General features: G+C 43.4%; 1 protein-coding gene across 6 annotated transcripts in view; it reads left to right on the top strand.

The window, feature by feature from the left end:
- LOC110986281 (uncharacterized) overlaps positions 1-27353 on the top strand; it is a 191933-nt gene that overhangs the window by 50226 nt on the left and 114354 nt on the right. For 3 of the 6 annotated variants that reach the window (XM_087141349.1, XM_087141350.1, XM_087141347.1), the window contains exon 2: positions 1134-1235. In XM_087141349.1, the coding sequence (XP_086997475.1) occupies positions 1134-1235 (102 nt within the window). Of the gene's footprint in view, positions 1-1133; positions 1236-9379; positions 9787-10577; positions 10955-27353 lie in introns of those variants that run through there. The other 3 variants (XM_087141348.1, XM_087141353.1, XM_087141351.1) reach the window with 3 other exon arrangements.

Here is a 27353-nt window from a genome sequence, read left to right as displayed (position 1 = left end):
AAAAAATTCTGGCAGGAACGCTTAGCTGCTAATCTGCACACAGCCCATAGCCCTACATTTTCTCCCCAGGACACAAATGTTTTTGTGTGTCTCTGTTTTTTTTTTTTTAACTCTTGTTGAGGTGTTGGTTGGCCCCAAGTGCCTACTTACAGTCTGGCTTATCACTCTGATTGTTGTATAATGTAGGTCAGGCCCATTTATCACAGATATTAAAGCTGATAATTTGCTGACCCAGGACAACCCCTATTTACTGTGTTCCTGATAAGGGGGTTGGAAACTTGGGAGTCGGTGTCTGGCATTGCTACCAGGTGCTACAGTTTAAAGCTGTTAAATACACGTGCTTGACATCAGGGACTGATGTTGGGGCTTGATGATTTGTGTTTTTTTGGTTCTGCTGGGCTCTCCAGCCTGACACGCCCCAGTGTCCCATTTCAGACAAATATATTTTGGGTTGCTATGCTGCCACTGCTGTAAGTGGCATAAGCCTGCCTTTTGTGCTTGACCTCAATTTGACAAGGGATGGGAAAAAAAATGGGATCGATTTCCTTTGGTATCATTTGGATAAGCTTTGAGTGTTGATGAATTTGGTAGGGGGATATTTTTGGCAGGAACTGTCGCTTCAAAAGGTGGGGGGAATTCAGAACAAGAATTGTGAATTGAGCAGTGGCTTGTTCGATGTTTCGATAGTCAATTTGATGAACATTCCCAAATCTATTGATCATCACAACTGAGATGGAATCAAAATTGATGTGTTTTCATTTCATTCCTGTTTTGAATCAAGTTTGAGGAAAACAGGTGCATTAAAACAGTTGGGCAGGAAATTATCTGCTGCTTCCCGTTCCCTCAGACCCCAACAAAAGCTACAGGGCCTGACCTTTGACTTGTCAATTTGCATACCCAAACTTGAGGTGAGCTCCCACCTGGTATGTTGTACGAGTCCCATTTGTCAAAGAAAAATTGAAAACCCATCACCAAACTTGAATTGATGCCACCACAGCATTGGTTTCTAATTCTGCCAGCAGTCAAAGTATTCTCTGACGAACCCTTATTCAAGTTGTAGCTTGTTAAATTTGTAAGATTTATTTGTGAGAAGCATTCTACAGTTTACTTCTTTTCCCTTCTTGTGATGTTAGCAGAATGATGGCAAGACTAAGGATAGCAAGAAGTCCAGACAGAGTCTAGAGGACAGTACCAACACGGACCGCAGCAAGCGCAAGAGGCCGTACCGTAAAAAGGTAGGTCACTCTGCTTTTCCCTGTCCCGTGCTGGACTCAAGAAGGTACATGTATATACATTGCGCTCATACAGATTTGCACCTTGAAATAGTCAAACTGCTGGAATTTAAAACTGGCTTTCAGTAACTTTCAAACGGTAGTTACAACCTCCTATAAGCTGCTTTGTCTGGGAGGTATCCTGTATTATTGTGCGTCTGCACCTCCACCTGGGGCCGGGTATGTCCCTTGTGTTTGCAGAAATCCGTTTGTCGCCCTCTTGTGTCATGATGTGTCCATCTTCACTACAAAGGGTGGGAGACTTGTGGTTGGGATAATGAAGTCGGACTGCTTTCAACATAACTGTGCAAGTCCAGTCAGGCGTGCATAACGGTGCGCTTGGTGTAATTTTTGTTTAATTGCAGCGGGGTCTTCTCTGTCAGGCGCAAATTGAACGACATGGTGCATTGTCTGTGGGAAGTTATCTCCAAGAGGAGAAGATGTGGATTTTACAACACATTATTTTGTTGTCGATCATGAAAATAAAACAGGATATACGTGTAGAGTTTTACATTTTTTACATTCAGTGAGTGGAACCGCATGCTGCTCAAAATGACCCAGTCATTAAAGTCCATTACGATATTTTCAGCTCTTTTGTTAGAGAAATATCAACACCAACCGCATGATCTTGGAAATTGCTGCTTTTTAATCCTGAATATGAACTTGACTGTGTGTGAAATCATGTCAGTGTTGTCACAGTTTCAAGAAACTTCGAAGGTTCTGACCAATGTGCATAATGTTCATGTGCTTTGGGAGGTTCTTGCAGCTATAGAAAAAAGTGTTACTAATTAACTCCAACTTCAAATCAGGACCGTAAATGAAAAATTTAAAAGGCAGCATCAGGAAAGCTTAGGCCATGTCCGAAATGGGCTTCCAGAGCTATGGCTAGCTCTATTGTCTACGCGTCTCCACGCAATTCCAGTGGAGCGAAGATCTAGACCTAGCTCTAGACAAGAGATTCGGATGCAGCCTAAGTCTTTTCAGCTCTGCATGACAAGGTAGTAAACTCTACCTAGTTACATGTACCTATTAAAATTTATGAGGAACTGGAATGCGTTCAGTGTCCTCGGAAGTCATAAAAAAAGCCATTTACCATAAAACATTTGTTGTACATGTAATACAGGCCGAGGGAAATAATATGGTGAAAAGAAAATTACATAACTCATTTGGCAATTGTGCTACAAACAGAAAAAAAAAAATTACACATTCAAAATTTTGGACAAAGCAAGGACATTTCACAGCTTTCAGTAGAGGGCGACATCACCCGTTTCTCTGTGCCGTTGCTTTGGCGACACACTGCAGCCAGCTGGGGAATGCCGTCCCTTTTGGCCAATTAGCAGCCAGACTGGATGTGACAGTAATATCGGTGCACTTCCTGTCGTCGTCCATCAAGTGCAAATGGCAGGTAACCACAAGATCACGTTTATAACGATCGCCACATTTTTTCCCTCTTCTTGTTGCGGCACAGTTGTTCAGCAGAGACAGACCACGTACATATTCCCAAGGCCGCACGCATCACCACTTTATCAGGACTCTTCCCTAAACAAGTCTTCACAGATTGATGGAGATTGATGACTTTTTTTACGCAGCGCTCGATGCCCTTTTATTTCTTCTCCTGACCCAACCGTTCGCAAGTAATTTGGTCCTAATTAAGACAAAGGCCGGCCACTGTTTGTCGCTGTTAGTGGACATGACATTTTAAAAATGAAACTGCCAAAACAGAGTTTTAAGCAGTACACGTAGTTTGGCATTCTGTAATTCATTGAAATTTTTTCTTTGCTGTCTTTACAATTCCTGGATATTATCAGCAGTTAAACTTTGGCTTCAATGACTCACGTATGTAATTTTTTGGTCGAACTGTTTTGCCAGCATCAGTTATACAGAAAATCTGGGCTTTTGATTTCCTTTTGTAGGTCAATTAAAAAAGAATTATTGTAGGTGTATTGTACATGTAGGTTCTATGTAGGCATGCACGATTTTTGGAGCGATCAGATTGGAGAAATTCATTCACACTAGTTCTAAATTAACTGGTGGTTTAATAGCGCAAAGAAAAATGGCTTTTTTTTTTCCTTGTCTCACCGTTGGCAAAAAAGTCAGAAATGCTAGAACTGTTTGTCATGAATGTTACGTCCAAACATACCCAAACAACCAAAAAAGCTCCAGATCACAAAATCCTCTCAAATCTTTTTTTTAGCATCACCACATATTTGTATTGAACCCCTTGGCAATTAATTATGGTTGACCTGTCTGTCATATTTCGCTGCATTGTTTTCAAAGCCAAACGTGTCCAAAAATCCCCCCTTGCATTAACCCGCCCTCCGATTCATTGTTCATGCCGACCGTGTCTACCATGATGCTATCCCCCCCTCCCCCCGAACCCCAATTGTGTTTCATGTCCTCCTTAAATCTCATCTCTCACGGCCCCCCTCCACCCCCACCCTCAACATGATTGAAGATTGAATAGCTCTCCTCGCCAACCTCTCAGAAACCTGGAGACAGGCTCTCCACTCCATCTCAAAACAGAACAGAGAAGCTCCTGTTGACACAAGCGCAGGGGTTTCAATGTCACCGTTTCAGCAATCTGGAGGTGTTTTTTTTTCTTCCCCTCTGCTTTGGTCGAGCTGCGCACAATTGGAATACGCATTTCATTTGATCATTTCATTGATCTTTCCTGATCTTTTCAGGAAGTGATGTGTCTTTCTCAGGTATTTTTTTCTAGATTTCTGCAAAGTTGATACTGTAAAGAAAAATACAGTGGCTTTTTTGTTCTTTGTTTCATTTCTATTGCCTTTGTCAGGTTATTCGCTGTTCTCATTTTGGGGGGAGAGAATCTACGTGTACATGTAATTCAGAGTCTTTTTGTGGTATGTGTATGGTGCTACTTATCGTCATATACATAAAGAATGTTGATGAGTGCAATACCGTAGGTGGAACAATTTTATGAGGTGAGAGATGGAACATGGTATCGAATGATATTCATTCCTGTGAAGGAATATGAATATTCATTACTTGTGTCATACATCTCCATAATAAATGTCCACATTCTCTACGAATTTGAAAGTTGGTGTAATCGTGGATTAGAACATTCTTAGTTACTGGGCAACGTGGATTGGGACATTTTATTTTTGCAGCGTGGCCACTTGCTGCATGCTGGCAGGAATCCCTCAGCGGCATGTGATCTCCTATGTACAACGTTAGGATAAGATGGCAGGGATTTCTTCAGGTGTTGTTGAAGTCTGACTGACTGACTTGAAGATGTAATACATCTTCTAAGACCACCATAGTGATAAATGAATTGAGACTTGGTCCAAGACCTTGAATCAAGAGGGATAATGCTCTGAAGTTTAGTAAGCTTCTCAGCTTGGCCAAGCTTGGAATGAATCAGTGTCATTTTTAGGTAGCTTAAGTTCCCATCCAACAAATGCATGCCTTAACATTGCTTATCCAAACTTAGTATTATAATCTGGTGAACGAGTACACTCTGTCCTGATTGATACCTGTGCATGAAAAAGTCAAGGTGGTGAATCATGTCTTGCTGATTAGTTGCGATGTCCAAAGACCGAGCTGTTTTCAACTTTTCGGATGGGGCATTGCGACTTCTCTGACACAAGGCCTCTCCAGCATCTCAACATTAAGTCACCACCTCCTCGAATATGCCAGAGGATCCTTTGCATTGCCAAATGAAGGAGGGTTGACAGGAAGGAAAGGGAGAAAGGAGAACAAAAAGGAGAAAAAAGGAGTCAACCTCTGACGTCTTAGAGCGAGGCATGGAAGTGGAGGGGCACTCGACGCGGGTGGCATTCCTCGTCTTCCAACAAGGGGGGGGTTGGTGTTTTAATTAAAGCGCTCGGCTGGACACTTGAACCACGTTTGGTGAGATCTCAGCCGTCGAGAAGCTTAATAACATTCCTGGAGTGTATTGTAGCATCTGAATGGCAATGGGAGAGCTGTTGTATAAGGGGGGATTCAAGCCACGAACTCCCAACCCTACCCCTTCCCCGCAACGTAACTCAAGTCTTAAAGCTGTGGCTCTGAAAAAGTGGGGAAGGGCTCTATCGGTTGCGTACATGCTACAGTTTGGATAATGGGAAAAGTGTGCCAAAGGAGTGCCCTCTGGGATTGATGATGATGGTTCTAACTGCTATTGGTCATGTTAGTCCATTTCACAGGAAGTACAAGATTGGTGTGGCCAAAATAATTCCCTTGGAAGGCGAAAGCCCAAGGATGCGAAAAAGTGTCGCAGATTCAAAGAAATTAATAGATTATACATTTGGTGTCTAGAGCCGTAATGTTGAAATACATACCTAAACTTCTTGAAATTTGACATTTGAAATAGTATGAATTATTACGTGAAAGGAATGATACTGATCATCACCTGACATTTGTAACTTTAAAATGTGATGTTCACTTATATATTGAAATAACTTTTTTTCACAATGCGTCGTATTTTCGATCACTTTTTGTCATGAATTCGGTTCTTAGAACTGCAGTTACCGGGGTAGCAAGGTATTGATATGTCTGTCATGGATTTTTTCATTCAAGTCAACTCCTCTCAGGTTTGCCCAGTGTCAATCTGAGAACCCCTACCTCAATTCCCCCCCCCCCCCCCGAAAAAGCAAGGTAGGAGAGGAAGAAAAGAAATCTTTACTACCGCAGACACCCGACACGGGTTTTAATTACGGAACCCCAGTCCGTGGACAGAGGAGGTATTTGATCGTCAATCAGAACGACGACGTCTGCGAAAGATCGGAATGGCAAATGTTGCCGAGCGGGAAAGTGGCAAACGGAGTGAGGCTCTGATGTGACAGTGGGGGGGGGGTGATATCAAAGAGCAGGTTACAGGAGAAATACTAGTACATTCCACAAGGTGTACATTTTCTTCAGGAATTTTTATTGCATTTGTCTGCAGAAATTGCACTTTTCTAAGGCTAACTTCACCTTCAGGATTAGCCCCGAAAAGTTCTTTTTTTTTTTAAGAGCCAAACTTAGAAATGCGGTCTTGTACATGTACATGTATGTAAGCTTTGAGAGTTGCAACCATATTGACTGAAACCCGAGGAGTTTAAATTTCTCCCGGTTTTAACTTCCCTTCTCGGAAAGTAATGCAACAATCTCACCCTTGCCGGCATTTTAAAATATATTTAAAGAACAAAGATTGCTTAACATTTGCAAAATTTGTGTCCTTAAAAACAAACAAGTCAACAATCCTAACAAACAATAAAACTAGCCAAACAAAATGCAAGATTCACATTATAATCAGGGATAGAACTCATGGCTCATTTAACTGTTAAAAGGTACAGTATAGAGGCTTTGCGTGTGGCCATCTTCAGGGCATTTCTTTTGTTTCACAGGGAAACCTCCTTTGTGCATATTTTGGAACCAAAAGCACTGGCCTGCCTGCAAGATGGCAGCCATGCAAACCCTCTATTTCCCTGTCGTTTGCAGTCCCACTACTGGATGTTTTCTCTTTATCTCCCAATCTCACAGCTGGGGAGAAAAAACATGGTGGCAGGCCATATCAGATTTGAAGGGCATCTCCTGCAGTTTCAATGAACATGAGAGAGTGTGTGCTTTTTTGTTACCCATTGATTGCAGCAATCCTCATCAATCTAGCTCTGATAAATAGCCCTCACATTACAACCTTCTCGACAGGGCCAGTCTCCATTGATCTGATTGTTTGGGGAGATTGATTAAGCTGCTCCTCAACAATGCTATTGACGGGTAGATTAGTGGCCCAGGGATTACAGCTCAATCACTCTGTTTGGTTGGAAGGGGACCAAGGGATCCTTCATCCTGGTCTTTTTTTTTTTTTTGAAAATTGCATGAGAGGAATGCTGAGTACATGCACTGGGTGTACTCGGAAATAGCAGGGTATGGGCTGTAGCTGTGTGGGGTGGGGATGCAATTGGGACTGGGGTGGGGGTAACTGGAACTGGGTGAGGAGTGGAGGAAATCAGGGGTGAGAGTGGTGGAGAGTGGTCAGAGTGGTGGATGGAAGGAATCCTGAGTTGTACAGCGAAACCCTGGGTGTCCATGCCAAATATATTGCTCACATTAAAAGTCAGTTTAAAATGGTTTGTTTTTTTACCTTGTGTAATCAGACCAGAAACAGCTGGAAATTATTTTGCTGAATACTGTTTACACAGAATGAACCCATGTACTTTGTATCGTTAGAATGCTCTCCACACAGGGCTCAGTTTATTTTAATACAGATGATGCATTGACAAGTTAAACATCAATAGGCTGCGTCATTTTGGCACTACATGCACTCATAATTTACGTTAGTCTTTGTGGAAAATTCAAGGGGCCTGTCCTGCCTGAAGTATTTACCAACCGATCCGTCTCTTTCAGAAATACTTTCTTGTCAAAATGTCAATTTTTTTTTTCTTGCACATTTGACAGTTGCAAAACTTAAGAGTTGCCATCGCAAGATTGATTCGTCTCAGATCGGGGTGAGTCACTTCTGCAGATTGTTGGGGATGATGACTTTGAAGTCGAATATTCCCCTGCTTTCACAGTCATCAGTCTGTCTGAAGCGAGCACTGCCCAAATCCTGGCTGGTCTGACATCCCAGTGTTGCTTCCAAGAGATGTTTTTTCTCCCCGTTCGCAAGAGAACGATAAATGTTGATATTGCCACCCTTCGGTCTGCTTCAGAAATGTGTCTGGATTGGAGCTGTCGTCTTGTCTCCTCGCTACCCGCCAATTCTGGAGTGCCTTTTTTTTTATAGACTCTCCCACCATTCCAACCCTCCCCCCCCCACTTCTTAGCTTTCTCTTCATCTCTGGAGATAAATTGTCTTCCCCCCCCCGCTGCGAATGACACAGGCAGATAGGGGTCCCCCGTACTCCTGGAGGTGCTTGTGTTACCATGAAACACTGGACGCGACAAGCCGCGGCACTCGACTGTCTCTGGGGAGGTTAGCAGATTTGACCCGGCTCCCGAAATTGAACCGACAGAGTTGGCATTACCCTGCCCCCCCCTTCTGATAGGAGCCACTGTGTGGTGTGACAGGATCTTGCTGATTGACGGTATGTGGCTATATCCTAGATGTCATTTTTGTAACAACTGTTGGGGACTTTGGAGATCAATTGCATCATAGTAACACCTAGGGGTGCAAGCTACTGGCAATCCAAGAGAAATTCTAAATAGCCATATACTCTGATATATACATGTACATAATATCTGTTCTATGTTTTCCTTTTTTGGGAAGGGATTACCCTATTGACATGTATGTGGTTAGTTTGTGTCACAAATAACCTTGACCACTCCTCCCTCCTCACCATCAGTCACCTTTTAATACAGCCATACTTCCCTGACTCCACCCCCCCAGCCCCACCTTGTGAAGTAGGGAAAAAGAATGGAACATTCCTCGTAAACCTGTCTCAGACCCTTCGGGATGTGTTAAAATCATATTCAGTGTTTGCAAAAAGAAAAAAATTTAATTCCCCTGACCCTGTTATGGGCCAAAACATTGAGGTGTTAAACTTGATAAATTCGACTCTGGTTGTCGTGGGAATTTTTTCTTTGCCACCTAGATGCAAAGTACCCATGTGCCTCATTTGCCATGTGTTTCCAGGGTGTGGAAATTTGCCTTTTCCCTAGTCAGAGCAGTCGACAATTTTTAATTATCTGTCCCCCAAACCAGGGTGCGTTTCTTACTCTCATGGGATTCTGTTCTCTGAAAGGCAGTTTTTGTCCCTGTTTATTGGACGTGATAGATGTGAATGCTTCATCTGTTGTCTGAATCATGTAGGTCCAATGGAGAAAACAACATCTGGCAATTACTTTGACTTGACAAATGAAATCCTCGATGCGATTACTGCTGAATCCGCTAAGCAGGTAACATCAGACAGAAGCTGCTCGGGAGCCCTCCCTTGCCAAGTTCAAGTACACGATATCGCTAATGTCAAATTGACATCTCTCTCGCTCTCTCTCTCTCTCATAACGCCACTCAGCCTGTCTGGGTTCCCGGTGACAGATTGCAATTTCAGGCAGTCGGCCGTAATCATCATTTTCGGTTGTGCATGTATACAGTGCATGTGTGTGTGTGTGTGGTGGATAGGGAGGAGATGACCCGCTCTGTTGTCATTGTGTTACACTAGGGGGAACAGTGTACTTTGCGTGCTCCCCTGGCCTGAAGTGGCCGGGTGATTTGATATGTTTGTTGTTAGATTAAGTTATCAAGCGCCGGGGATGCAATAAATAAGTTATTATCGGTGTACGTGCGAAGTGGCCTCGTTGAGGGCGACCGGAGGTCTTTCCAACCCTTTGCCAGGAAAAATAATAATACACGGAGGATAATGTGCCGGGATTAAGGTGGCGTGTCATATATTCAATTCTGCCTCGGGCTATACATTATGAATAGTGTAACCAATGATCGGAGACCTTCTTAGCTCCAAACTGTGTCAAAACTTCTGTGTGAATTCTCTGTGGCAACACAGTTTTTTTGTGAGTGGTTTCGAAGTTGGAAATATGATATGGAGAAATCTGCAATGTCGCGTACAGTGTACAGGTAATGTACGGCCTCCATCAAGAGTTTTAGTTAGCAAGCGTGGCGGTGCTGGGCACGTGTGTGTTCTCCCCCAAATAGAATTGTAGGTGTGGTTGCAGTTTTGTCAGGTTGTCTCTTCTTTCAGTTCCACCTGTTAATTTGATATAACCACAGGGTTGTGTGTGATAGCAGTACCTATAATATGGCCACTTTGAAAATTTGCGGCCTATTTTCCTCGACTGTTGAAGAAGCCTCTGAAAGGTCAGTTGTCCTGCTGATGTAGAAATGGGAGCTTGCAGGGCTGTGGAGATGTCTGTTATCAGTAGTTGTTGCCGCCGACTTGCCCACAAACGGCTTCCACCAAGTGGCCATCAAATCAATATTGTCATCAAGGGCATGTGAGCGAGCCTTTTAACAAACCAACCGTGTCTTTGCCCCGACACTTCTGTTTCATTTCCCCTGTTGGGTTTCTGTCTCCCTCTGTTTTTCTCTGACGGTGCCGTTGCTAGGCGAATTGCCAATGTCAGTGCTCGGGACTCGCAGCCCGACGCTATCTCCGAATTCATCATGTCGAGTCAACAGTCTGCGTTACATTACAGGCCCCTGCCAACAAATAACCCACCAATTTATCAACACTTCACTCGTGCTCTTTCGCCATGATAAGGTCTTGCTCCATTGAAGGCCCGAGACCTACACTTGATAACCGTAAAAAAAAAAAAGAAAGAAAGGAATAAATTGACGGATTTTTTGGTGGTCTTTGGTCAGTGATAACAATTTAATAAATGCTGTCTTTGATGGTAACTGGATGGGAATTGAGCTGTGTACATGTAAGTTATCGGCCCTGCTGGCTGGTTGAGGCTTTATCAGTGTTAGCCCTTTTACAAGAGATGTCAGTGACAGGTTTTCAATCCCCCCCCCTTTTGTGCATGCCTGTGTGTGTGTGTCAGCGTGACGAGTTGATAATTGTTAGCTATGTCAATTGCAAGGAGGCTGTTTGTTTGAGTAGCCCGTCTCGCTCATGTACATGTAGCTCACTCAGTCTCGGTGGTAGACGGCGAGAAGACCGTTGGAGCTCTGTGCCCAGCATTTCGCAGAGGGACCGTTTTTTTTTTATTACCACGGCGTGAAGTGATTGTAGGGGTTAAGACCTGGAGTGTGTAAAGCCATCGGTTGCAGCCGACAGCTTTCGGTAAGTGCACATATACATGTACTGATGTCTATGCTGCTTAACTGTTAATACTGAAGTACCCAGTACAAGAAAGCTTGTCTGGGTTCACCCCCCAGAAAGCCCTCATATCTAAAGAAACATCTGTTTTCTATAAAGTCACCCAAAGAAGTTGGAAATGTAACCTCAAGATTGTTCCACTTATTGCACTGTTTTAATTGTCCTTGAAAAGAAATTGTAACCGTGTTCTTCTTTGCCATGCATACAAAAACTTCCAAGCCAGCCTAACCTGTAGTCAGGTATATACAAAAGCCAACAAAAATACGTACAGTGTACATTTGAATGTACATGTGCAGTGTACATTTGAATGTACATGTGCAATGGACATGTGCAATGGACATGTGCAATATACATGTGATAGAAAACGCAGTAAAAGAAGCCAGTTGCATTAGTTTTCATGATACTCACCACCTTCTTGGAACATTCAAAATTTGATGTACACGTACATTACCATTGCACGTGTACATGCACTTGTTTATGTTGTGTGCATGCAGGCTATATCAGGAATGAAATCCTGTGGAAATTTGCTTCAAATCCCATTTGAAGTTCTAGTGGAAGCAAAGAAATTTTACCATCCAGTTTTGTTTTAATTGATTAGTTTTAGGCTGCATGCTGCTTTTTGTGTAGATATGGTTTTCATTAGAACGTCCAAATTTTAATTTGTATGCGTCATCTTCAAAACGTAGACTGTCTTTGAACTTTCTGAAATAAGGCTTAACATGAACGTGCACTTGAAACTGAGCACCAGTTAATTAGCATAGAGTGATTTTTTTTCCGACAGGCGCATCCCTTTTTGAAAATTAGGACCAGGTATACATGTGAGCATTGCACATGGTAATTTTGTAGCACTATTCTGGACATGAACAGTGGCACAGAAAAAGAACAGAATGCCTCGCACTCATTCAGGATATAACACTGCTGCTGCTTCTTGGGAGGCAACACAATCACCTTTGGTATGTGATGGCGGGAATAAATTGTTGTTAGGCGGACACACCGTGAGAGCGCCGGCACTGAAAGACTGTAATTTCACACTCGCGATATCGCCGCGAAATTGGTGCTTCACCCTGTAATGTCACGCCACTGTTATCGTACCTAGACGTGATTAGCACTTACAATGTTTTTCTAATGAGAAATGCAATCCCATTTTTTTTTTTTTTTTCCGCCTGTCATTTTTTTTTTCCTGTGGTCCCACTGCTGGAGAGCACTCGTGGGCTTGAGGAGAGGACAAAAAAGAGAAATCTACTTGGTGCGTGTATCGTTGAAACCTTGAAGGAGTCCCTTAACAAGTCGTTGTGCGGGGCCTGGAGTGGGCGACATGCATTATTCCAATTTATCACTGTAATTGTAACTCCCAGCCACCGTGGAAAAACAGCATGCGCATTTCCAATTGGGCGTGTGACATAACGTGGCAAGGCCCTAGTCTAAGGCCTGCGGGGATAAATCATGCATTTGCATTGCAGGTTTCCAGCTGTCTGGTAAATTGCATTTTTCGAAACCCCCCCCATTCGAAAAAGAAAACTGGAAAGCTCTGGTTTTTGAAATAGTTGTCTGTAACTTAACTATGTAATTTAAACATGTCACAATGTACGTTCATAAACCTTGTCACTTAGCGCATCAACTTTTATTTTTTTATGTTTCTGGTTTTTAAGAGGGGTTGTCAGTTACAGCGTAAAAAAAACAGAACAGTGTTTACAAATGGGGAAATGCATAACACAGCAATATAGATGATAAAATTGATGAGATTATTTCAAAGTTTGGTTGGTTTTAAAAAGTCCATCCATTGATCTTTTCGAATTTGCCTTAAAAAGTTCATCACCTCTCGAAGAAGCAAGGTTGAATTTATTGCCACCAACTTATTAAGCAATATGAATGACAGTGTTAGTTCATTTCAAACTCTAGTTGGTTTAAAGCTAAATTTAAAATTATCCATCTATCAATCTTTCAGAATTTGCATTAAAAATACTTCGCATGCTGAATGAAGTAAGGTTAAAATTCATATTTTTTTTGTAACCCCCCATTTACTAATAGATTTGCAACCAGGACAATTGGCAGGCTTGCCGGAGGTGTGCACATATGCTTGCTCGTTCCTCTTTCCCTCCATTACTGTCCTAAGGCAGAGCAGGAAGCCACACACTGTTACTTCAATTCACACTCCCGGGCTTTTTTTTTTTTTGGTTGTCTCCTGTAGTTCCTTTCTTTCTGTCTTTGTGGCACGGACAACGGAGAGGGGAAAAAATAACTTGGTAGAGGCAATTTCTCATCTCTGCTGATTTGGCGTGGGGGTAATTTGGTGCATTGATTGAATCTTCCCTAGGGTGGGCCATTTCCCCCCCCCCCGTCCTTCTCCCCTTCTGCATCTCTCTTTTTTCTTCCTCACGCTCTCTCCCCGTCTCTCCTTGGCGCCCCATGGAGCCCCGTTCTCCCAATATCATAATCTCGGCAGGTTATTTTCTTAGCGGAGGGGGCAATTTTCCTTGCCGGGGCAGCAGCAATAATTTGCGGCGCATCTAGTCATAATTCCCCAGCGCTATTGATTGTACCCTGGGGTGTTTATGGATGTAAAAGCAAGGGGTTAGCCAGTGAAAACAGATTTGTTTTATGGGAGCCGACAGGAGGGGGCCCAATGGAAGGCAGAAAAAGAAAAGAAAAAGAGAGAGATGGAAAAAGTCCCCGGGGAAGAAAGTGTAAACTATAAACAAGGGAAGTGCCACGCTCGGTGAAATCCACGCGCATGTTCTTCCTTAATATGTATACATGACCTTTAAAAAAAAAAAACTGTGCAGTTGTAAAATGCAACTTTCCGTTTGGGCTGATGATGATTCAGTGTGCTATTTTTGTTAAGATTTGTGGCAGTGAAAAGGCGGAGTTGTTTACCTCCCGAGGAGCTCGTAGCAGAAAGGGAGTCGAACCTAAACGGTACAAATTGGTTGTGACACGAGGCGTAACGTTTCGCCTTGTTTTGGTTCTGGGCTGTGTGCGGTGCCAGGCATGCATGGGGGGATAGGAGGAGGGATCCCACGCAACATAATTGAGCGTGCAGGTCATTTGTCATGCCCCAGAAAGCAGAGCAACGTTGCTCCAGATCGGAAGCAAGTCGACGGATAATGCCAATGCAATGATGAACCTCCCATAAATGTGAAACCCAAGTATGACAGTAGGGCCTATAGTGCATTGGTGCTGGTACTGCCGAACAGTCAGTGGGGCAGACGTAGAATGGCTTGTTAATGGGTATACACTGTGGTTGTTGGGTCATGTCTTTGGATGTTTTTGCTTTCGTACGCATGTTATGCAGACGAGCGGCTGTCAAAAAGGAGGGATTCCTTCATTTTGTTGCCCATAGTCGGCTTGAATCAGATGGGAAGATTTTCCAAAGTTGGCCTGACCCCGTCTTCCGTCTTCCCACATCTGTGCTTTTCCACCTTCCAATCCCTGTGCAAATCCCATACTGAACACCCTGCAAGCCGCATTCCTGACCGACATAAATCTTAATTGAAGCTTGACATTCTCACAGAAAGTATGTTTTTTATGAATGTTGGTGGTTTTATCATATGTAATTCCGTCTGTCGTCCCTTTCTCATAATTTTACCATCCTGATTAGTCAGGCCCTCTTGAAACTGGCATTGGTGTGTCATTTTTTTGTGGGGGGGGTTGGTAGTTGTTGGAAACATTTCTTTCTCTCCAAGGGGTGGGGGTCAGGTTGCAGAGAGGAAACCTTACTAGATGCTCAATCGCTGACAGGCGGCGAAGCCCCCCCTCCCCGTGGGTCAGCACGTAATTACGCCCGATTGTAAGGGAAAACACAAAGGGGGAAATGAAGCCTGCCGCATTGAAGCTTCCTGACGCCGGAAAGTCAGAATTGCAGAATCTGGCGTGACGGACGAGGATGATAATCAGAGGTGTGGTGAGCCGTGATGCCATCAATGCTGGGTTGACTTCAAGGGGAAGGACCCAAGCGACCCGCATTTAAAACCTCCCCCACCCACCCGGCTACAGTTTTTGTCTTTCATCGTTAGGGATGGTTTGTCACCCCCTCAAGATCCCAGAGCATTCTTAATCCACCAGGACCATTTAGGGAGGATTTATTCAGGATTGGAAAAGACACACATAGAAACTTTGACACTGTTGTTTTACAAGGGAATATGCACCCTCACAGTGATGCGTGGAATTAGCTGTTTTTGTAATTTGCAGTTATCATATTTTTAGTTGAAATAAACTCAACTGTCACTGACAAATCCTTGTCCGAGTTAACCTTAGAAGAACCCGCAATAAAGGCCAGTGTGCTCAGATACATGTACATGTACTATCAGCGCATTGACTACATGTGTATTGAGCTCATGTGCATTGAGCTCATGTACATGTACATGTACTATCAGCACATTGACTACATGTACATGTGCATTTAGCTCATGTACATGTACTATCAGCACATTGACTACATGTGCATTGAGCTTATGTGCATGTACTATCAGCGCATTGACATGTGCATTGAGCTTATGTACATGTACTATCAGCGCATTGACTACATGTGTATTGAGCTCATCTTAAAGAGCACATCTTAGGAAAACATGTTTTCTCTGATTTTATCTCTTCAACTAAATATGGAAGCATCCAAATTGAACGCAGCAAGCTTGCTTAAAAGGGCTTTATTCTGTTCGTGCCAAGGTGCAATTCTGAATGTAGATTGCGTGGCATGCACAATGGTTTATCCACTGCAAACACAGGGCAAGGGTTCCCCTCGTTTTCTCTCTTTTCTCCAAATCTACATTCAGAATTCGCATCTTGGCATGAACAGAAAAAAAAGTCCTTTTTAGCTTGTTGTAGTTGAGCTCTGAAGACAAATTACACTGCGTTCGATTTGGGTGCTTCCACATCTGTTTGAACAGATAAAATCAGAAAAAAAGTATGTTTTCCTCAGAGGTGCTCTTTAAGACCTATCATTGCCATGTACATTTTATGGCTGGAGCTCATGACATCAGAATACATGTGTGTAATTCCTTCAGTGTGAGAAAAACAGATGCCCTCCCTCAAACCTTTTTATGGGAATCTGTGTTGGATGTGTTGCCAGCTCAGAATCCCGAAATGCAAGTTTTGCTCAACATTATCACAGTAGCTCAGTAGAATGAGCTGCTGCATAACAAGGTTGAGGGTTCGAAACCCAACTTGGGATTCTTTTTTTTTTTGAAGTAGTTGGTTTCAAATACATGTGTACTGATGGAGTTGTTCTTTATCCTCTCCTCGGAATCACAGGGTTTTTGTTTTTGAAAGGAAAATCATGCCCGACAACCTGCCTTTGGCCATATTTCGGGGCTGTCTCTAACAGCAGTTCCAAAAGATGGACACCCAGAGGGAACCTTGATTCCAGTTTATGTCTGATTACCTCCCCTTCCCCTCCTCCCCTCCCCCCAAGCCGGGACGAATTCATTCCCCCCCCCACATGGGAACCCTCCTGGCTCACTGTAGATTGTGGCCGTGTCGTATCCCCAATCCCTCTTGCTGGAGACACTTATGCTTTTTCCAAATACCCACCCAAGGAATGGCAAGGCGAGAGGGCCCCAGCCCAAGGTATCAATTTTGCAGCTGACTGGCGGAGTACTCCTGACCCTGTTGCACTATGGCTGAAAACTGCCAACAAGAGATTCGCCTGTCAGTGCATTCAGGTTAAAGCCGCATGCCTCGTTCAAGATATATATAAACTTACTTTTGTATCTTAACCAAAAGTAACCAATCGATTGACCAATCCAAAATCTCTCTCTATGCCACTTTTTATGCATTTATTGGAGACTGGACATAAGGTCCAACTCAGCCTTCAGAAGACATACCTCACGGTATGTCTTAGGCTGAGTAGGATCTTATGTCCACTCTCCAATAACCAATCAAGTAACCAATCCAAAATCTCAATATGCCACTTTTTATCTCGTTGTATGTCTTCAGCCAAGTAGGACCTTATGTCCACTCTCAAATAACCAATCCAAAATCTCAATATGCCTCTTTTTATCTCGTATGTCTTAGGCTGAGTAGGATCTTATGTCCACTCTCCAATAACTAATCAAGTAACCAATCCAAAATCTCAATATGCCAGTTTTTATCTCGTTGTATGTCTCCGGCCAAGTAGGACCTTATGTCCACTCTCAAATAACCAATCCAAAATCTCAATATGCCTCTTTTTATCTCGTTGTATGTCTTGGGCTGAGTAGGATCTTATGTCCACTCTTCAATAACCAATCAATTAACCAATCCAAAATCTCAATATGCCTCTTTTTATCTCGTTGTATGTCTTGGGCTGAGTAGGATCTTATGTCCACTCTTCAATAACCAATCAATTAACCAATCCAAAATCTCAATATGCCTCTTTTTATTTGTATTCGTATTTGTATTCTATTTTTCCAAACACTGTGCTGAGTGCGGTTTTTTCTGCTGTTTGCAATCTACTCAATGGAATTTCTTCAGCAGCTCATGCATTCGCAACTCTCATGTTGGGGTGGCACTTTTTTAAAAAGGGCTTTAACAGTGCTTTGTTCATGGTAACAAATACAAGATGCATTGTTCATGCAGTTGGACTTTCAGTGCATAACGTCTCGATACAGACATTTGTAGTATGATCGATGCTGTAGCAAAGCAGTGTCTTGCCTTTATGTTGACAGTCCTCTCTTTCTGAAAGCGTTCTACAAAACATCCTCCGGAAAATTAAAGAGCCTTCTCCATTCCATTCCAGTTCAAAACTGCTACCGACCCCAGGAATCGTAACTCAGCCCTTTACTGAGGGCTCCTTACAAATCCAGCTTCCTGTTTGCAAAAAAACAGCAACAGATTTTTGGCCTGGAAAAAATGGTTGCTTGATTGGCAGCAACTGATCAGATTTCAAGAGGGTCATCTAGACAGAAGGCAGAACTTGTAAGTGGGGGGGGGTTCTAGAGTGATCTTGAGAACTTTTTTTATGATCGAGTGGGAAATGTAAGATGAGAGAAAGTACAACTGCAGTAACTCAACCCAAACACTGCCCTGGAAATTGTTCATCAGTGAGAAAAGGGAAATTGAATATCATTAAAAATCACCATGTAATATGATATTAAACAGGTTTTTAAATACTTTCTTGGCGGGAGTAATGAAATGGTCCCGTGATTGACAGAGCGATTATTAATTTCTCATTGATGTCTATAGATACATTGTGGCAGTGGACAGACGTGGTGACATGTTGTAAATACACATTTTAGGCTCTTGGCATGCGCTCATGTGTTGGGGAGGGGACTCGAGAGGAAACACAGGAGGCATGACAGGGAACAAAAGACAAGGAGGGCCCTTGTTTGCTGGGAAAGAGCTCTCACTGATCTGTGATACCCAGGAACATGAAAGAAGGGGGGGGGAACTAGAGGGACATATGCCAGCTGCCTCATTCATCATCGGGCGGTGAGAGAAGTGAAGAAGGGAGAGGCTGGGACATGACAGGTGTTGGGTTGTTTACACACCATTGTGAGCTGTGCACCAGACTGTTGCTGAGTTTCTGTGCTTTTATTGTTTGACACCCTTCTCCCCCCACACACACACATATGTATACCTTTTCAAATGTGGAGAGGCAAAATTACATTGGCGGGGTTGTAAAGTACATGTACACACTCTGAGTGCATGTGTATATCTGGAAGAAGAGCCTGCAGTACATGAATAGATACACGTCGCTTAGCGTGAGAATCTGTACAGTGTGGTTCCCGTTGTTGTGTGGAAAAGCCACATTTTGCAGAAAGCTTTGTTTTCTGGAGCCTGTATTCCTGAAACATGTTTTGAACAAAGTACACATAATTCACTGGAGGGAGTGTTTATTTTACAGTCCTTGGGAAAAATCCCAGGTTTCACTTGATGAGGTAAAATGCATGTGAACTGCTACAGGTATCTGTTAGCAAAGAGACATCGCGAAAAATTAAAAGCTGGAAAGGCAGATGTGGAACCCTCTGGACTGCGTTATTGCAGTGCAAGGATTTGCCAAACCCTCAAGAGCAGGTGCTCCTTAATTCCTACCACGGCTCATCGTAGAAATGACCACTTCCCCTCTGAGAGTCCAAGATAACGATAAGGAGAAATTGATTCCTCAAGCCTCGTCCTTAATACCAGCCCGCAACCCCCCCCCCACTTTCTTGATATCCTTCATCAGTTCTCTTGCCCGGGTAGCTTGGAGTTACAGCTCCGCGAGATGCCCTCTTTATCTGTTGTAGTGATCGACAAAGCCCCCCATTAGAGGAGGATGGGTTTTTTTCTCTGCTAGTCCTTGCTCTGAGAAGGGAGGGGGGGTTTGCCGGAGATTTTGAGGTCACTTCAGGATGGACAATTAGATTTGAGGAGCAGAGGGCTGAGTGAGTCCACAGTGCACAAGGCAGTGTTGCTCCCTGGTCATGGTGAGTGTCAGGATGGGTAAACTTCAGTCATTCTCTTGTCATGTTGTTCTTGTGCTGCTAGAAGAGGATCTGGACTTAAAAACTTTCCGTGAAAATTTTGCTCTTGGTTCACCAGCAAGGGCAGGTTCGATCAGTAACAATTCGTTAACCAAATTTTCCTGTGATGCATTGTATATTTCATGCTTACGTTACCAGTCAAAAGCTCCCGTTGATTGACAGTTTGTCAATGATTTAACTTACCCAAAGCTGCCCAGTTAAAATCATTCTCGTAAGAAGGTAACAGGATTGTTACTCGTCCAAGCAAAGTCATGCAAATAGACCATTTCAGGCCTTTCTCCATGTGCGAGATTGTCATTAATAGCATCTTCCATGTTTCTGTAATGGGTTTCACAAGTGAAACGGTATGCCAGCTTTTCTTCCCAAGCCGTGACATGTAAGCAGTACTGTACATGTATATTTCCCTTGAGGGGCGGGGACACTCCGCTCGTGTGTTCATACTGGTACGGTAGTTGTGTGACTAAGCACATGTTGAACAGTAGTTATTGTTGGGACGTTCATTATGGAGACAAATTTGTGTCCCTACACATTCAACTCGGTCGAGAAATTCCTAAACCCCCCCAAATTTCCCCCCCCCATCTGGGACCCACCAAGGCGTAGGTGTTTGTGTGCAAGTGATACAGAATACACACCGGTAAATGTGGGAAGTTTGTAGCACATTCCCATGGCCACTGGCTGCAGAGTACCAGTGGTGTTCAATTGTTGCCCCACTCTCTCTCTGAGATGAAGGAGGGTACCGGTACATGCACTCCTGCAGGTCGGAAGATCAGCTTCCTTGATGCAGAGTGTATGTGCACTAAACAATGCAATAGTTTGTGACAAATATCAGTACGTGTTGATAATTGATATGTGAATATCACTGCTGATAGCCAGCCGTCATGAGGAAGCAATTACCGGCGCTCTTCTCACTTAAGTCCCCGACAGCTCAGGACCAAGTTCTTCCCCCCCCCTTCTTTCTGACCAAATGCCGGAGTAAGCGGCCAACTAATCCTAGTGAAGAGCTCCCCGAGATTGCCTGCCCGTGTAACACGATATCGGCCATCGCTCGCGATGCTGTGGCCCCTCCGTGCGCGGCGCATTTGCCTAATCTCCCACAATCGCCTCCCACCCTAATGCTTGGGGATTGGACATTATCTTGAGGGGGGGGGATGTTGTAACTTGTAAAGTACTGGAGACCAAAATCATCAAGACTCCGATCTTTAAAAAAAATAGAGCATGCATTCAAGTTGATGTTCGTGTCCGTTTAGTTTCATTGCTTTGAACCCGGAAAGTTGAAACATTTCCATGATTTTAATAGTGATAAAGCCAGCATGGTAGTAAAAAAATTTCTTGAGAAATTTTAAAAACTTTGATTACTTTTTGAGTATCTTTCATTAGACCCAAATACAGAAAAGGTCCAGTGTCCATACAATGAAGTGGAATTCCCGGAGTGAAATTACACTTGGCATCGATTTTTGAAGCCCAAGAATGCTCATGTTTTCCCTGTCGTGCCAGGCCGTTTATCAAGATTGCTGATGGCAAGCTTATATTGATCTGCGAGGAAAGTGGATTTGTCAGAGTAATCGTGTTAGTGCATATTACCTGATCGGAGAGATTTGCTCCGATAATGGCACGGGGCCCCCTCGCCTTTGAAGCGGGATGTTTTGTCCAGTATGCTGACACCACCTACACTTGTATTTGTCCTTCACAACGTAACAGTTGGGCTTCTTAATAGCAAAGTACTTTCAAGATGAAATACATACATGGAATAACCTGAGCTCAATTTCAAACACTGAGTACTGATTGTTTAGGCTTGGTAATGTGCCTTTTTGTTTTGTTTTAAGTTCCATAACTTGTCGTACTGCACTCACCTTTACCATACTTTCACTAGCTGACACAAATTTCTGCAAGCATGCTCTGATTTGCCATCAAAAGGGTTAACTCGGAATGCATCCCGACAACTGTACAAATTCACTTTGTCATTCATAGATCATTCGGTTTCCTGCACATTCAGAGCAAATTATGCTTCCATCGTCAACAGGAGGCATTGTGGGCAGCCGCGACGCATTTCTGAAACAGGATTTCTAAATTACCGCTCCATATGGCAGGATCAGGTTTAGGGTAGTCTCGGGACAATTCAGTTGATGACATTAGCTCCCAAGTGCCTCGTTTGCCAGGTGGAATCAATTTGGCCTCTGCAAGTCCCAAATTGCCTGGCCAGACTTTCTTTTTTTTTTCCTCTCCATCTTATTTTAGGTTTTTTTTTTCTTCTTTACGGAGTTGGATAAGATGTAACAACTCGCAGCAGATTTCCTCTGTCGGATTTCACCAGGATCTGATGGAGCTCTGATTTGAGATGTGGATTGGGCGCAGGTGCTCTGGGCTGTGAATCATTGGCTAGGGGGGGGGATGTAGGGCTGGCAGGTACAAGGTTTGGGCCCTCCAGGAGTAAGCATACAATCTGAGGCTGTGAATCACTGATTTGCTGTCTGGTGGATTGTGAGGTTTGGGGGGGCAAGGAATGTCGTCTCAGGCTATGAATTGTTGAGTTGCAGCCTGCAAATAGTGAGCTTTTGCTCCACAGAGCCAAGAAGGTAATCGGAGGCTCTAAAACATGAACTTCGCAGGTCAGTGACTGTGAGGTCTGGTTCTTTGGAGCTACTGTAGGAGGTAGCCCAGAGGTTGTAAAATATTGATGGCCAGACGGGCAAGTACATGTACATGAACGAGGTGAGATTCCATTAAGCGAAGAGACAGTTTATAGATTTGAATCTTTGTTGGCCAGAGATTATGAGGTTAAACACTGCAAAGCATAACTTCGCATGAGGTTTTTAATAATGGACTCTTGGGAAGGAGACCGTTGAGGTTTTACTGCATGGTCCATGTTGTACCCTGCATATCGTACTGGTTTTGTTCCGCACATTGTGCTGTGTTATATGTAAAATGTACAGCTGCAAAATTCACTGTCAGTTGAAAAGTGGCCTGTTTGCATCCTATTGGGATCGTGACATGTGTTTAACTGTGACCATACTCATTATGTTTTCCAGGTCCCTTTCAATTGCCGACTGTTTTCAAGATGGCATACATAACGAGGACTGCTGCTGACAAAGTTCCACTTGTTCTTAAATATTTGGTAACTCACCCAGCTGCAGAAATTGATGTCCCCACATTCAAAACAACACCCCCCCATAAACACTTGGCAGGCCATCTGTACCGCTCATCAAGTTTGTTTGAAGATAAATTAGTGATCATGCTCACACTTATGGAACTGTGGAAAAGTGTAGTGCACCTGTGCCCCACCGTGGTCCCACGTACCATGAGGCTGAAAGCTGAACTGTCTCTGGTTTTGACAAGAGAATGTGCAGGTTGACTTTATAGGGCAATGCAAATGTTCTAATACGAAGCTGAAGTCAACATTATGGTATTTATTTGACTTCAGAGACACGTCCCAGATATCGTCCCATGTTGGGACTTGTGAATAAATTGTGCATGATAATCTGATCCTGGGTACATAGATTTAGAATCAGAGCTGCCCTGAAGTCACACACAATAGTTCTTAAAATCCAACATTTCTTTTATATTCTGTAATGAAAATTCAGCTCTAAAACTGATAAGGCTCCTTCTCCGTCTGGCTTGGGAAGGGGGGGGAGACAGAAAGAAAAAATGACTGTATCTGTTGAGTGAATGCTTTCCTAGCACTCCATTCCAGGCCTATAAGTGTCCCTCCTTCACTTCTCAGAAAAAAAAAATTGACAGAAGATTAATCATGCTTGAAAATAGGAGCCAGGGCAATAAAGTTGTCAGGCCTGGTGTGAACCAGCAGAGCTAGCAGTTAGATATCAGATACCGATGTTGACAGAGCAGCCTGCACTATGTACCCCCCTCTGATAATTACAAGATAACTTTGGGAACACAGAAATGGAGGGGGCAGAAAGAGCCCTGGGAACAAAAAACCGGGCCAGAGTGCTCACTGCAGTTTGTTGTGTTGGGACCGTTGTTGAGTGCAGCAGTCTGCTTTCAGTGTGTTACTGTGCTTGGAAAGTACACTGTACATGTACATGCCATGTAAAAAGATCAGTTGCCCTTTGGTCCAGCTGTCGGCGTTACCAGGTAGCAAGTAATACAGGCCAAATATCATTTCTACCTCATTTTTTTTATGTGGCCAATTGAAAATGACAGCCTCTCCATACCTGTGTCACACAATCCTTGATCTTTCATTCTTGTAGCACAGATGCTTTTAATTGTAGGCCCTAACAGGCATATAAAAACTCTCAAGATCCATTAGGTTTACTGAAGAAGTTGCATTGTGCAAAAGCAGTTTCTGTCTCGTTTAATGCACATCATGAATTTTGTTTAGCAAAATGTCGTAATCCCTGTGTGAGTTTGACAACATAACAGGTTGGATTGCCACAGGTGGCATACCAGTCTCAAGAGTCCCGAGTGTCATCAAATTGTCAACTTCATCAATCTTTTGGGGGGGTTGGAAGAAGACATTATTGCATCAACATTTGCATCAGGAATCATTTTTATAGTGTTATTAAATCCTGCTAACAGGCTGTAGGTCTGGTTACCTGCTGTGGTCATGGTGTAAGGGTAGGAATGTGAAGGGGTTACCCCTGGCCCCCTCCCACCGTTTTGGCTCTGTCCCAGTTTTTAACCCTTCACTCCCGCAGCAACACCACAGTGCAAAGCAACTCTTCATAAATTGCTCAGTTCGCCTTTAAATAAGAAATCGAAATCATCCGTCGGCACGGAAACATAAGTATCCGGTGACCCAAGGGCTGACCCCTGCACCATTTATCACTCCCCGGATGACAGGTTATATGTGTATGTGTGTCAATAAAGCTGGGGGGTTGCCAGGCGATACCCAAGGGGTCCTGCCCTCTGGGGGCTTATTGGCAGCCGGCTCCCTGTTTGCTCTGGTTTTGAAGCAAGGGGGTCCCCAGTGGGTTGTTTCTGGGCAGGCAGTGTTGCAGACACTCCACCACTTGTAGCCATCCAAAATAAACAAGTGTCATTTGATGAACTTGGTAGTAAATTCATTGAATTTTTTTTCCCTCCCTGTCCCCTTGGTCTTTCTCCCCCCCCCTTGCAGGGCCTGTCATTTGGAGTCAGGCATAAATTTCACCCCTGCACAATTCCATCCTTGCCCCTTAAACCCTTCCATCCATAAATTTTACTTTTGGAGAGAGGAGCCAAAAATCTCCATGGCTACAGCACTGCAGCTGGTACCTCCACGTGAGCTCTAGAGTACATGTACATGGTCTTGTTTTTCTGAAGTGCTTTTTGATGCTTTTTTCCCTCTCTATCTCTCTATTTCGATCGTCTCTCTTGTCGGCTACCAAATCCAGTCCGGGTGATAAGATGGATTTCTGGGTTATTTTCCTAAAAAGGCTTGTTTTGAAGAAGCACCTGTCTTGATTAGATCTTTTGTGTCGGCTTATCTGCCGTGCCCTGAAAAATGATACAGAGGGTTTGTAGGACAGGCACTACACCGTTTCTAAGTTGAAGAAACAATGATAAATAGACAGATGGGAGATTAAATGGATATTGATGGCTTTCATATCTGAAAGCAATTTTTTCCCCCGGCTTTTAAAAGGGAACACTCATTCAGTGCCGCATTGAGCGATTTTTGTCTTAAATTGTTTCTCGATAACAAATACTATAATCTCCTACAGCTGGCAGGTTCGTGTCTTTTGGAAGAAAACATGGCAAGAACAAAGTTACCTCTGGAAAGATAAATTGAGAGAGATGAATCCAGACTCAAACTTGTCAACTCAGGAAACAATTCCCACTGTCAACTGTAATCCCGCTTCAAATAAATTGTCACTAGATGGCATCTGGATGCCCTTAGTTTATCTACACAAGGCTTCAGTGAATCAGTCATCTTTCTCCAACAGTCTGTGCTGTGATTGCCATCAGTATCAACAGTTTTCAGTTGCTGTACAAAAAAAAATTCCCGTGTAATTTTCTTCTCGGCTCTAAAAACTATCAAATTTCAAGGATTCTGATGAGTGCTCTGGTTGGTCTTTTAGGTTCCTTTACTTGGAGGGACGTCAGATTTCTTTGCAGTTCATTGTCACACTCGTGAAGGGAGAACTTTTTGTTCCAGTTAAAAAAACATAGAGCTGCTCACCGATACAGCGTTCAGGGCCTACATAAGCTCCCTCTGTTGTTTGTTGTATCGCATGGCTGAGTCCACAAACTCTGTCTCTCCTGTGCTGGAGCTAATGTCAAGCTACACGTTCTGGTTATTCTTCCACATGTCTCTCCCGGCCCGAAAAGCACACAAGACGATGAGTGCTCCTGAAAAAATTCACCCGAGAGCTCTTCTGCTCTTATCGCATGCTTGCTGTCCTCGGCGCGGTTTCGCTCCCCTCCCCCCCAAACCAACGAGGAGCCTTATCGGGTTTCCTCGCGCACAGGAAATGAATTCTGCCTCTCCTTTGTGTAGCTGTCTTGTATCCAAGAGGCATTGGCTGACACCTATTATGGCCCGTATTTGTTCCTTTTTTTTTTTTTTTTTCCGATGTCGAACCTTGGGACAATTCCCTCTGTCAAAAATAGAGATGCAGCCCTCTTGTTGCATTTTACAGAGAACACTGGCAATTTTTAATGAGAAATTTTCAGGGGGTTTTATTATAAAGCTGACATTTTTTCTTTTTCATTTTTTTTTACCTGCATATGAGATTAGTTGTGTGGATGCTCATAGGGGAGTAAAAATGGACCCTCAAAAATGTGGGCCGTGGAAGAAAGTGCACTTGCGTGTTATTGCACTTTGACAAATTTTTTGGAAAGGTCACACGAATAATTGAATTCCCAAGTCATTATGTGCATGTGATTTTTATTAGTAGTTCATCATCTGGGATTCTGAAAGTACATTAAACTTTTAGCAAGACGCTAAACTCGTCAAGTGCCGTACAGTTCACACCATTCAACCACATACATGTACTGTAGTTGCACACTGCACTCGTGCCTTCCTAGTCACTCTCGGCGATAAGAAATATGGCTCAGGCCAGGAATGATGACAACAAATGGAGTTGTAGGCTTTTGTTTTGTTATCAGGTTTGGATCATTAATCACAGGAAACCTGATTTGAAAAACCAACAGAGCTGACCCAATAAATGGAGAGCTTATCACCAAATGTGTCAAGCTCTTCTCCTCAAGGGTGTTAATTTGTCAAATCATTTGCCGTTGTTCCCCCCAATTCGAATGAGGCGTTTTCATTGCCTGTAATAAATTGGGCCGCCCAGCTCTTTTGGCAGCTGCCGAAATGCTCTTTTATCAGTGAACTAATTCGGATTAACAAAAGCCGCCCTTGTTTCCTGACACCTTTCTCATTATTAATGTGTTAGCAAGTGACCATTAACTTTAAAAAGAAATGTAATCTTGAATGATATCATTGGCAAGCATCGGCATTTTGATATCGGCATTTCTGCATAAAAGGCAGCTTGGGGTTACCAGGTCCTGCCAAAAGTTTTTCTCATTGCAGTTCTTTCTCTCTCTCATCCTTCATTTCTGGCAGCCCTTGGAAATTGAAAAGTACAAAGAACTTCTTGTCACCGGATACCTGCAAGGTGGTTGGTTTTGGTGGAACTCAAGACAGGTCCTCAAAAAAACCTGCCGGGGGAGTTAACATACAGTTGCTTTTATGCGAATAATCACAGATGTAATTGGCTAGCCCACCAAATATTGAAAGGAGACGGAAAGATTAAGTGGGAAACAATAATTTATTTTTCATTGAGAAAATCCTGTAATGTCGGCTTCATGTTATTGAGCCCTGAATTACATTGATTTTACACCATCTTCTGTGTGGTTTAACATTAAATGAGTGCACAGCACCCCTAGATGTCCCTGCAGCCTTATTTGCTGCCCTCTATTGTCCAGCCAGCACCAATTCTCTAATCCTTACCCCTCCTTCTCTCCTCAAGTTGCTCCCTGATGTG

The sequence above is a fragment of the Acanthaster planci genome, linkage group LG09, assembly GCF_054643075.1.
Source record: "Acanthaster planci isolate LZ-2023a linkage group LG09, COTS_SCS, whole genome shotgun sequence".
Lineage (NCBI taxonomy): Eukaryota > Metazoa > Echinodermata > Asteroidea > Valvatida > Acanthasteridae > Acanthaster > Acanthaster planci.
Note: the sequence above shows the minus strand (reverse complement) of the source record. Positions and strands in the feature narration are given on the sequence as shown.